The sequence below is a fragment of the Rhinichthys klamathensis genome, unplaced genomic scaffold, assembly GCF_029890125.1.
Source record: "Rhinichthys klamathensis goyatoka isolate OS25496 unplaced genomic scaffold, OSU_Roscu_1.1 h1tg000300l_1, whole genome shotgun sequence".
Lineage (NCBI taxonomy): Eukaryota > Metazoa > Chordata > Actinopteri > Cypriniformes > Leuciscidae > Rhinichthys > Rhinichthys klamathensis.
In genome coordinates, this window is record NW_026606819.1 from 392,501 (window position 1) to 405,000 (window position 12,500).

Below are 12,500 nucleotides of genomic sequence, written 5' to 3' on the forward strand. Positions count from 1 at the left end.
AAACACGTTTTACTCTAAAACTGCATGAAAATCATAGCCATAAATCTAAACAAGTTGTGTTCCAAATTTAGGCTTGATATCTCAAAATTTGAGCGTTGAGTGAGAGTGTGTTCGGCTGCAGTACCAAACGCTTCCACCAGAGGAAATTCGTCTCACATTCATTTCCAATGCGCTCGTTTTTGAGTCAAGTCTCCTTCATTTATACAGCGCTTTAACAATATAGAGTTTCTCAGCAGCTTTACAGTGATAACAGGAGATTACAGTAACAGATTGTTTAGGCTTTACAGCAGCTCTAGAATAAAGTTATTGTCCAGATAAAGTTAGTTTTGATCGATTCACTTCCATTGTAAAGATCATTAGTGATTAACTTAGCGGCCGCTAACACGACACCGCTCTACTGAGAACCCTTAATGCGATCCGGCCGCTCATCCGCACAACAGTGGCTGGAGGCTCGAGAACGCAAACCATGAAATAGGTTCCACGGTACAAGCTTCGGCGTAGCCACGTGAACCGGAATTATCCCGACGACCTTTTATCTGTACAGAGGAGAAGGGAAGGAGGCCTTCACAGGGAGAGACTAGTGACACTTCAGGACTGCGTTGTCGTCGCGTCCAGACGCAGGTCCTTCATCAGATCTGGATACGGCCTGGATCCGGCAGGCTGCAGTAAATCTCGGATAAACAGAGAGACTAATATTAGCGTAGACGCCATTCTTCTTATGATGTAACGAGTACATCAGGATTTATGGGAAGGGTTCCCACTTCTGGCTGACCTAATCTATGCAGCCTAACATTGAATTATAGAAGTCTATAGTGTGTTATGTGTATGCTAGGTCAAAGAGATGTGTTTTTAGTCTAGCTTTGAACTGACAGAGTGTGTCTGCTTCCCGGACAATGTTAGGAAGACTGTTTCAGAGTTTTGGTGCTAAATAGGAAAAGGATCTCCCGCCTGAAGTCGATTTAGATATTCTAGGTATTATCAACTGGCCGGAGTTTAGAGATCGCAATAGACGTGAAGGACTATAATGCGTTAAGAGCTCGCTCAAGTACTGGGAGCTAAACCATTTAGTGCTTTGTAAGTAATCAGCAATATTTTAAAATTTATACAATGTTTAATAGGCAGCCAATGCAGTGTTGACAGAACCGGGCTAATATGGTCAAACTTCCTGGTTCTGGTAAGAACTCGAGCGGCTGCGTTTTGAACCAGCTGGAGTTTGTTTATTAAGCGTGCAGGGCAACCACCCAGTAGAGCATTACAGTAATCTAGCCTTGAGGTCATGAACGCATTAACTAACTGTTCCACATCTGTCATTGAGAGCATATGCCGTAATTTAGATATATTTTTAAGATGGAAGAATGCGGTTTTACAGATGCTAGAAACGTGACTTTCAAATGAAAGATTGGTATCAAAGAGCATCACACACACACACACACACACACACACACACACACACACACACACACACCCAGGTTCCTAACCGACGACGAAGACTTGACAGAGCAGCCATCAAGTGTAAGATAGTATTCTAGGTTATTACGCGAGGACGTTTTTTGGTCCAATAATTAGAATCTCTGTTTTTCAGAATTAAGTCATAGGAAATTACTAGTCATCCAATTTTTTTATATCAGCTATGCATTCCGTTAATTTTGTGAATTGGTAAGTTTCGTCAGGGCGTGAAGAAGTATATAGCTGAGTATCATCAGCATAACAGTGAAAACTAATGCCATGCTTCCTAATGATATCTCCTAAGGGTAGCATGTACAGAGTGTGTGTGTGTGTGTGAGGGTAGCATGTACAGAGTGAACAGCAACGGTCCTAGTACTGAGCCTTGTGGTATGCCATACTGAACTTTTGATCGATAAGACTTCTCTTCATTTACTACTAGTACACAAGTGTGACTATTTTTATACAGGACCGTTTAACCTGTTCAAATCATGTCCATGACTTTTTTTGTGTTCACATCGCAAGTGCCAAAACCTTTCCAAGTTTCGCACCATTCCGATGAAGTAAAAAAAAAAAACGACAGAAGAGCACCAGAGGGTTAAACCAGCTTCTGTTGGATCTCAAGCCCTAATGAAAGGAACCAGACACTTTCTCATCATCTTCAGTCTCATACATATATAACGAGAGCAGAATCTGTTCTCACCGAGTAACGCCACCATGACCATGATGATCACGATATGCTTCATGTTCCTGCACTTGTACAGATACATCAGGACAGCGAAGAGAATCGCTTCGAATGACTGCAGAGAGACAGATAAAACACTCCTTCTCAAGCACCACAGCATTTATATCACAGTTGTGTTTGTGTTTGTGTCACTTTTCCAATGGCTTCCCGGTCGGATCAATGTATGATGAGATGAAACTCACAAAGTAGATGAGAAAGATCCAGCTGACCAGCGAGCGCTCCACCATGTTGGCCGTCACATGAGGGGACGCATGAGGGGCAAAGGTCACCAGAAAGTAGGTGCCGGTCAGAGCTAAAGCTCCTCCTGTGAACGAAACAGCTTTATTACAAGACCGTCAATAGTGTGTTCATGTTACATTATGAATCCAGTGTTGGGTTTCATCATGAGTTTGTGGAAGGCAGGTCTCGTTTCCAACTGATATTCTTGAGTGATCCTCAGATCAACTGAATTAACATCACACAGAAATAATTCAGTGTGTGACACAGTGTGAGTGTGTGAGTGTGTATTAGCAGTGATTGTTAGAGTCATGAGTTTGATTCCCAGAAAAGAAATTAACTGATGTGAAATTATCCCTGTAGCTCAATACTGATTGGTGGAACTGGCAATGTTGCAAACTCTCCCCAGTCTTACTTTATACTTTATAATATAACTTTGAGTTTAATTATTTTACAGTTTAACAATAGAAGACAAGAGCTGAAGGCGTTAATAATATGAATCTGATCTCACCGAGGATATCTGAAGCACGTAACGTTTCCTTGAGGAACACCACAGAAATAACACCACTTGCTGGAAGAGAAGAACCAACGTTACAAGCTTTAAACACCATTAGAAGAGTAAAATACTGTGTGGTGTTTTACTGTCCCTGATGTGGTGTTTTACTGTGGTGTTTTACTGACCCCTGATGTGGTGTTTTACTGTCCCTGATGTGGTGTTATACTGTGGTGTTTTACTGTCTCTGATGTGGTGTTTTACTGTCCCTGATGTGGTGTTTTACTGTCCCTGATGTGGTGTTTTACTGTCCCTGATGTGGTGTTTTACTGTCTCTGATGTGGTGTTTTACTGTCCCTGATGTGGTGTTTTACTGTCCCTGATGTGGTGTTTTACTGTGGTGTTTTACTGTCCCTGATGTGGTGTTTTACTGTCCCTGATGTGGTGTTATACTGTGGTGTTTTACTGTCCCTGATGTGGTGTTTTACTGTCCCTGATGTGGTGTTTCACTGTGGTGTTTTACTGTCCCTGATGTGGTGTTTTACTGTCCCTGATGTGGTGTTTTACTGTGGTGTTTTACTGTCCCTGATGTGGTGTTTTACTGTGGTGTTTTACTGTCCCTGATGTGGTGTTTTACTGTGGTGTTTTACTGTCCCTGATGTGGTGTTTTACTGTGGTGTTTTACTGTCCCTGATGTGGTGTTTTACTGTGGTGTTTTACTGTGGTGTTTTACTGTGGTGTTTTACTGTCCCTGATGTGGTGTTTTACTGTGGTGTTTTACTGACCCCTGATGTGGTGTTTTACTGTCCCTGATGTGGTGTTTTACTGTGGTGTTTTACTGTCCCTGATGTGGTGTTTTACTGTGGTGTTTTACTGTCCCTGATGTGGTGTTTTACTGTCCCTGATGTGGTGTTTTACTGTGGTGTTTTACTGTCCCTGATGTGGTGTTTTACTGTGGTGTTTTACTGTGGTGTTTTACTGTCCCTGATGTGGTGTTTTACTGTGGTGTTTTACTGTGGTGTTTTACTGTGGTGTTTTACTGTCTCTGATGTGGTGTTTTACTGTCCCTGATGTGGTGTTTTACTGTCTCTGATGTGGTGTTTTACTGTGGTGTTTTACTGTCTCTGATGTGGTGTTTTACTGTCCCTGGTGTGGTGTTTTACTGTCTCTGATGTGGTGTTTTACTGTCTCTGATGTGGTGTTTTACTGTCTCTGATGTGGTGTTTTACTGTCTCTGATGTGGTGTTTTACTGTCTCTGATGTGGTGTTTTACTGTCCCTGGTGTGGTGTTTTACTGTCTCTGATGTGGTGTTTTACTGTCTCTGATGTGGTGTTTTACTGTCTCTGATGTGGTGTTTTACTGTCTCTGATGTGGTGTTTTACTGTCTCTGATGTGGTGTTTTACTGTCTCTGATGTGGTGTTTTACTGTCTCTGATGTGGTGTTTTACTGTCTCTGATGTGGTGTTTTACTGTCTCTGATGTGGTGTTTTACTGTCCCTGATGTGGTGTTTTACTGTCTCTGATGTGGTGTTTTACTGTCCCTGATGTGGTGTTTTACTGTCCCTGATGTGGTGTTTTACTGTGGTGTTTTACTGTGGTGTTTTACTGTGGTGTTTTACTGTCCCTGATGTGGTGTTTTACTGTCCCTGATGTGGTGTTTTACTGTGGTGTTTTACTGTCCCTGATGTGGTGTTTTACTGTTCCTGATGTGGTGTTTTACTGTGGTGTTTTACTGTCCCTGATGTGCTGTTTTACTGTGGTGTTTTACTGTCCCTGGTGTGGTGTTTTACTGTCCCTGATGTGGTGTTTTACTGTCCCTGATGTGCTGTTTTACTGTGGTGTTTTACTGTCCCTGGTGTGGTGTTTTACTGTCCCTGATGTGGTGTTTTACTGTGGTGTTTTACTGTCCCTGATGTGCTGTTTTACTGTGGTGTTTTACTGTCCCTGGTGTGGTGTTTTACTGTCCCTGATGTGGTGTTTTACTGTGGTGTTTTACTGTCCCTGGTGTGGTGTTTTACTGTCTCTGATGTGGTGTTTTACTGTGGTGTTTTACTGTCTCTGATGTGGTGTTTTACTGTCCCTGGTGTGGTGTTTTACTGTCTCTGATGTGGTGTTTTACTGTCTCTGATGTGGTGTTTTACTGTCTCTGATGTGGTGTTTTACTGTCTCTGATGTGGTGTTTTACTGTCTCTGATGTGGTGTTTTACTGTCCCTGGTGTGGTGTTTTACTGTCCCTGATGTGGTGTTTTACTGTCTCTGATGTGGTGTTTTACTGTCCCTGATGTGGTGTTTTACTGTCCCTGATGTGGTGTTTTACTGTGGTGTTTTACTGTGGTGTTTTACTGTGGTGTTTTACTGTCCCTGATGTGGTGTTTTACTGTCCCTGATGTGGTGTTTTACTGTGGTGTTTTACTGTCCCTGATGTGGTGTTTTACTGTTCCTGATGTGGTGTTTTACTGTGGTGTTTTACTGTCCCTGATGTGCTGTTTTACTGTGGTGTTTTACTGTCCCTGGTGTGGTGTTTTACTGTCCCTGATGTGGTGTTTTACTGTCCCTGATGTGCTGTTTTACTGTGGTGTTTTACTGTCCCTGGTGTGGTGTTTTACTGTCCCTGATGTGGTGTTTTACTGTCCCTGATGTGGTGTTTTACTGTCCCTGATGTGGTGTTTTACTGTCCCTGATGTGGTGTTTTACTGTCCCTGATGTGGTGTTTTACTGTCTCTGATGTGGTGTTTTACTGTGGTGTTTTACTGTCCCTGGTGTGGTGTTTTACTGTCCCTGATGTGGTGTTTTACTGTCCCTGATGTGGTGTTTTACTGTGGTGTTTTACTGTCCCTGGTGTGGTGTTTTACTGTCCCTGGTGTGGTGTTTTACTGTGGTGTTTTACTGTCCCTGGTGTGGTGTTTTACTGTCCCTGGTGTGGTGTTTTACTGTCCCTGATGTGGTGTTTTACTGTCCCTGATGTGGTGTTTTACTGTCCCTGATGTGGTGTTTTACTGTCCCTGATGTGGTGTTTTACTGTCCCTGATGTGCTGTTTTACTGTGGTGTTTTACTGTCCCTGATGTGGTGTTTTACTGTCTCTGATGTGGTGTTTTACTGTGGTGTTTTACTGTCCCTGATGTGGTGTTTCACTGTGATTTACCAATGACAGACACACAGCCGAGAGGAGCGATGAGCGACGCCGGAGCAAATCCATATGCAGCAAAGTTTCCCAGTTCTCCCAATCCCATGAGCAAGATCCCACACCACCACAGACGACTGGTGTAGTACGGCCTCGTCCCGCGCTGAGACTGACGCATGTGTGTGTATTTCTGCACATCAAACACCAGCAGAGATCTAACACTGAAACACTTAAGAGCAGATGTTTGTGAGTGTATGTTAATGCAACAGTTAAAGAGTGTGTTGAGGTTCACCTGGATATTTAAGGAGATGCTGATGAGAAAGTTTCCACACACTGCAATGCAGATCCCCACAATATAGACCTGGGAACACAAAACATCAGCTCATAGACCACAGAAACATACGTGTGTTGATCCTGAAACAACATTCCTATCAAAGATAGTCAAAAATGTCAAAATTAATTCTAAAATTATAAGGAAACAATAGGCTGATAAATAATGTTGTTAGTGTAGGGAAAGATGGGACTGACTACAGGAGTACAGTCAAACAATACACTGAGTTTATTCTCAGATTAGAGGCTGTAGTTTGAGTTTAATATCAGATTAGAGGCTGTTTTAGCTGTAGTTTGAATTTAATCTCAGATTGAGTTTAATCTCAGGTTAGAGGCTGTAGTTTGAGTTGAATCCCAGATTGAGTTTAATCTCAGGTTAGATACTGTTTTAGCTGTAGTTTGAGTTTAATCTCAGATTGAGTTTAATCTCAGGTTAGACGCTGTAGTTTAAGTTTAATCTCAGGTTAGAGGCTGTAGTTTTAGTTTAATCTCAGGTTAGATACCGTTTTAGCTGTAGTTTGAGTTTAATCTAAGATTAGATGCTGTAGTTTTAGTTTAATCTCAGGTTATACTGTTTTAGCGGTAGTTTAAATTTAATCTCAGGTTAGAGGCTGTAGTTTGAGTTTAATCTCAGATTAGATGCTGTAGTTTTAGTTTAATCTCAGGTTAGATACTGTTTTAGCTGTAGTTTGAGTTTAATTCTAGATTAGATGCTGTTTTATCTGTAGTTTGAGTTTAATCTCAGATACACTGTTAATTTTGTACCTCCATCCTGGATCTTCACCTGTAGTTCCCACAAGGCATGTAAAGCGAGTGAATAACCACATTCACAAACACACTGCACAAGTGAAAAGAACAACATACACAACTTCAGCACAACTGTGTGCGTGTTCAGCTCTTTAAAGCTCTATGATCAGTCTGTTTTACAGAGGTGCACATATTCCTCACACAGATATCATATCTCATACATGATGTACAACCACGTATCTCCTTGAGACAGAAACAACAAATAAACAGCAACAAAAATAATGTCAAATAACATACAGGGAATCAAAACCTTCAAAGCCGTAACAACAAATACTTTTATTTGACTTCCAGGGAGAATACACACAGAAAGACAAATCTTCAGAAGAATTTTAACACTTCCATAAGATGAACTTTACTTTCTAAACATACTTTGCTGATCTCATAAGATAACAACCTGACATCAAACATTAATAGTAGCTATTTGACAATAAACCGCTCAACAGGGCATATAAATATCAAGACTAATAATAAAGATTGAATTAGAGGCTCAGTCACACTTATTGTTATAAAAACAGCAGTTATGAGCAGAAATACATACGGCTTCTCCGGTACAGGAACGAGAGGCAGTGCTGGAACTTTCTGTGTGTGTGTGTGTGTGTTCATGCTTACAGGACTCTTTGTGCAGGCCAGGACAATAGTGTTCTGTGAGTGTGTGTGTGCTGTGCTGGATGGACAGTAGATCTATTATCTTACATTACAGCACATTCTTGCATGATGATAACACACTACGAATGTGTGTTTAAATGTATTATTGTAAGGTTTAGACTAGAGTAACAGAAGTGGCCTTTGAAACAGTAACAACAAATCCAATCAAAATGGATCATTATCATCTTAAAGATAAAGATAACTTTTTTTTTTTAAAGATAGAGAATAGTATTATTTACAGAAAACGTTGGTCATCTCTCCTGATAATATATAAAGGTTTATATTTATTCATTTTCCAGGTATTTTGATCCAGATGTTTTTTTCGGAGATGTTCCCCTAATTATGATCATAAACAGCGAGAATGAGATGCAGGTTTGATAAAGACACTTGTTGTCTGTCAGAAGACACGCCCATCACGACACTGTAGGATTTTTAACAGAAGTGAGTGAAAGTCATCAGCGCTTTATTATTTTAATCTGGCAGAATGTTGTTATCTTATTTTATTTTTCAGAATGTTTTTGTCTCCGTCATTTGCGGGATTCTGTGTCGTCACTGTCGTGCACGCGCCTGCAGCTGTGCGCGTGTTGAGAAACGCTGGAATATCGCGGTGAGTTTATGACGATAATTATCACCTCGCATATGAATCATATCCGCAGAAACGACATGTGAATTAAACGCGCGTTTAGAGCGGAATCACCGGTTTCATCGCGAGGATCGATTGAGCTGTTCGAGATTCATGTTCAGATCAAACCTTTCTGTGAGGAAATCAGCTTCGATGGAGATGAAATGGTGTTCAGTCCTGTGTGTGTGTGTGTGTGTGTGTGAGAGAGAGAGAGAGAGAGAGAGAGAGAGAGAGAGAGAGAGAGAGAGAGAGAGAGAGAGAGAGAGAGAGAGAGAGAGAGAGTGTGTGTGTGTGTGTGTGTGTGTGTGTGTGTGTGAGAGAGAGAGAGTGAGTGAGTGAGTGTGTCTGTGAGAGAGAGAGTGAGTGAGTGAGTGTGTGTGTGTGTGCGTGTGTGTATGAGAGAGAGAGTGTGTGTGTGTGTGTGTATATGTGTATGAATGTAGAATATCTGTAAATGGTTTTCTCATGGTCTGCTCCGTGTGTGTGTCTCCAGATCAGCGCTGAATCTCCCAGTGACTCCCGGTTTTCCTCAGTCATGATCGGCTCGATCCGCATTAATGTGGGAGGATTCCGGCGCCGGCTTCTCTCCACTCGACTCTCCCGTTTCCCCGAGACCCGACTCGCTCGCTTGCTGAGCTGTCGATCCAGGGAGTCGATCCTCGAGCTGTGCGACGACTACGACGAGTCAGAGAGCGAGTTCTACTTTGACCGTAATCCCACGCTCTTCCCGTACGTCCTGCACTTCTACAACACGGGAAGACTTCACGTCATGGAGGAGCTCTGCATCTTCTCCTTCAGTCAGGAGATCGAGTACTGGGGCATCGACGAGCTGTTCCTCGACTCCTGCTGCAGGTTAGAGGCTGTAGTTCGAGTTTAATCTCAGGTTAGAGAGGCTGTAGTTCGAGTTTAATCTCAGGTTAGAGAGGCTGTAGTTCGAGTTTAATCTCAGGTTAGAGAGGCTGTAGTTCGAGTTTAATCTCAGGTTAGAGGCTGTAGTTCGAGTTTAATCTCAGGTTAGAGAGGCTGTAGTTTGAGTTTAATCTCAGGTTAGAGAGGCTGTAGTTCGAGTTTAATCTCAGGTTAGAGAGGCTGTAGTTCGAGTTTAATCTCAGGTTAGAGGCTGTAGTTCGAGTTTAATCTCAGGTTAGAGGCTGTAGTTCGAGTTTAATCTCAGGTTAGAGGCTGTATTTCGAGTTTAATCTCAGGCTAGAGAGGCTGTAGTTTGAGTTTAATCTCAGGTTAGAGAGGCTGTAGTTGGAGTTTAATCTCAGGTTAGAGAGGCTGTAGTTCGAGTTTAATCTCAGGTTAGAGGCTGTAGTTTGAGTTTAATCTCAGGTCAGAGGCTGTAGTTTGAGTTTAATATCAGATTAGATGCTGTAGTTTGAGTTTAATCTCAGGCTAGAGAGGCTGTAGTTTGAGTTTAATCTCAGGTTAGATGCTGTAGTTTGAGTTTAATCTCAGGTTAGATGCTGTTTTATCTGTAGTTTGAGTTTAATCTCAGATACACTGTTAATTTTGTACCTCCATCCTGGATCTTCACCTGTAGTTCCCACAAGGCATGTAAAGCGAGTGAATAACCACATTCACAAACACACTGCACAAGTGAAAAGAACAACATACACAACTTCAGCACAACTGTGTGCGTGTTCAGCTCTTTAAAGCTCTATGATCAGTCTGTTTTACAGAGGTGCACATATTCCTCACACAGATATCATATCTCATACAAAGCCGTAACAACAATACTTGTATGTGCCTTGCAGGAGCAGCTTCCACTGCCGGAGGATGGATCCGGATCAGGACCGGGACGACGGGAGTGAAACCAGAAGCTCAACCTCATCGTTTGACGAGATCATGGAGTTCTACAGCGACGCCGGGAAATTCGACAAGCAGCTTCTAGGGAGCGTTCGCCGGAGAATCTGGTTAATGCTGGACAATCCCGGATATTCCCTTCCCAGTCGCCTCATCAGTGTCTTCTCCATCCTGGTCCTGTTGGGCTCCATCGCCAGCATGTGCATGAACAGCATGAGCGAGTTCACTCGGGAAGATCCGCGCTTCCAGACCGTGGAGAATTTGGGAATCGCCTGGTTCACTTTCGAGCTTCTGGCTCGACTCTCCGTGGCTCCGGATCTCCTCCGATTCTTCGGACACCCGCTAAACCTGATCGATCTGGTGTCCATCCTACCGTTCTATCTGACGTTAGTGATTGATCTGGTTGCGGAGAGCAGTCCTGCGCTGGCTAATCTGGGAAGAGTCGCGCAGGTGCTCCGGTTGACCAGGATCTTCCGGATCCTGAAGCTGGCTCGCCACTCCACGGGCCTCCGGTCTCTGGGAGCCACGCTCCGGAACAGCTATCGGGAGATCGGGCTTCTCCTGCTGTATCTCTCCGTCGGAGTCTCCTTCTTCTCCGTCATGGCCTACACCCTAGAGAAGGAGGAGAACGAGGGATTGAACACCATCCCGGCCGGCTGGTGGTGGGCCACGGTTAGCATGACCACTGTGGGATACGGAGACGTCATTCCCGGATCCGTCGTGGGAAAGCTCACGGCGTCGGCCTGTATATTAGCGGGAATACTGGTCGTGGTGCTTCCCATCACGCTGATATTTAATAAGTTTTCCCTGTTCTATAAGAGGCAGAAGCAGCTGGAGATCATCATGAGGAGCTGCGAGTTCGACCGGGGAATGAAGGAGCCTCCGTCTGTCAGTCTGAGGAATTATTACGCTCATAAAGTCAAGACGCTGATGGCCAGTCTGTCCAACATGAGCCGCAGTTCTCCCAGCGATCCCAGTCTGAGCGGCTCTCTGCGCTAGCGGTGCCGTCTGCCTCACGTGTTGTACGTCTGCACGCACGGACTGAGCTCGGTCCGGTTGATGAATCTGGATGTAGTGTGTACATGACCCCTGAACATGTGATCAGGTTGATGTGTGTGTTTATATGTCACAAGCTTAAATCGGGATATAGTGTTAGACATGCGCTCACTGCACGAATATACACAGTTTCTGCTGTTTGCGCATAATAACTATTCTCCTACACTGGTTCTTTATTTGTTTTAAACAGCAGGCTTAATATCCGTCTCTGGTCTTGATTAGTAGACATGAGCGTATGAGCCGCTGTGCCGCTGCTTATATTGATCACACAGTAAAACTGCCCAAACCCAGTGGTGTGTGTGTGAGAGAGTCTGAAGCGGCACTGGCGGCCGTCGTCCTGCTCCACTTCACACACACACGCAGAGAACGAGGAATATAGGATGAGCTCGTTTATACGACACTTTATTCAACAGGAGAACAGCTCGTTCCGCGCATCATTACGCTATTTCTACGTCATTACGCCATTTCTACGTCATTATTTCTACGTCATTACGCTATTCCTACGTCATTATTTCTACGTCATTATGCTATTCCTAAGTCATTATTTCTACGTCATTACGCTATTTCTACGTCATTATTTCTACGTCATTACGCTATTTTTACGTCATTATTTCTACGTCATTACGCTATTTCTACGTCATTACGCTATTTCTACGTCATTACGCTATTTCTACGTCATTATTTCTACGTCATTACGCTATTGCTACGTCATTACGCTATTTCTACGTCATTACGCTATTTCTACGTCATTATTTCCACGTCATTACGCTATTGCTACGTCATTACGCTATTGCTACGTCATTACGCTATTTCTACGTCATTACGCTATTTCTACGTCATTATTTCCACGTCATTACGCTATTTCTACGTCATTATTTCTACGTCATTACGCTATTTCTACGTCATTACGCTATTGCTACGTCATTACGCTATTTCTACGTCATTATTGCTACGTCATTACGCTATTTCTACGTCATTACGCTATTTCTACGTCATTACGCTATTGCTACGTCATTACGCTATTTCTACGTCATTACGCTATATCTACGTCATTATTTCTACGTCATTACGCTATTTCTACGTCATTATTGCTATGTCATTACGCTATATCTACGTCATTATTTCTACGTCATTACGCTATTTCTACGTCATTATTTCTGTCATTACGATATATCTACGTCATTATTTCTACATCATTACGCTATATCTAC

General features: G+C 42.9%; 2 protein-coding genes across 2 annotated transcripts in view; one reads left to right on the forward strand and one right to left on the reverse strand.

Moving 5' to 3' along the window:
- The window catches only part of LOC130103908 (NIPA-like protein 2), a 20,863-nt gene extending 13,675 nt beyond the window's left edge, over positions 1-7,188 (reverse strand). Inside the window, exons 1-6 of the mRNA XM_056270256.1 lie at positions 7,116-7,188; positions 6,313-6,381; positions 6,042-6,210; positions 2,916-2,975; positions 2,371-2,492; positions 2,147-2,243 (exon numbers count right to left, since the gene is read on the reverse strand). Coding sequence (XP_056126231.1) covers positions 2,147-2,243; positions 2,371-2,492; positions 2,916-2,975; positions 6,042-6,210; positions 6,313-6,381; positions 7,116-7,121 — 523 coding nt within the window. The 5' untranslated portion in view covers positions 7,122-7,188. The remainder of the gene's footprint in view (positions 1-2,146; positions 2,244-2,370; positions 2,493-2,915; positions 2,976-6,041; positions 6,211-6,312; positions 6,382-7,115) is intronic.
- A 1,690-nt stretch (positions 7,189-8,878) lies between these two features.
- LOC130103893 (potassium voltage-gated channel subfamily S member 2-like) lies at positions 8,879-11,376 on the forward strand. The gene is made up of 2 exons (XM_056270237.1): positions 8,879-9,276; positions 10,185-11,376. Exons 1-2 carry the CDS (start codon positions 8,879-8,881, stop codon positions 11,230-11,232), a joined length of 1,446 nt encoding a protein of 481 aa, XP_056126212.1. The 3' UTR covers positions 11,233-11,376.
- The last annotated feature ends 1,124 nt before the right edge of the window (positions 11,377-12,500 follow it).

Bases quoted from the DNA above. Each gene is read 5' to 3' on its own strand.
- LOC130103893 (XM_056270237.1), top strand. From the start codon at position 8,879: ATGGTTTTCTCATGGTCTGCTCCGTGTGTGTGTCTCCAGATCAGCGCT. The intron at 9,277-10,184 runs GTTAGAGGCTGT...TGTGCCTTGCAG, and splicing joins TTCCTCGACTCCTGCTGCAG to GAGCAGCTTCCACTGCCGGA.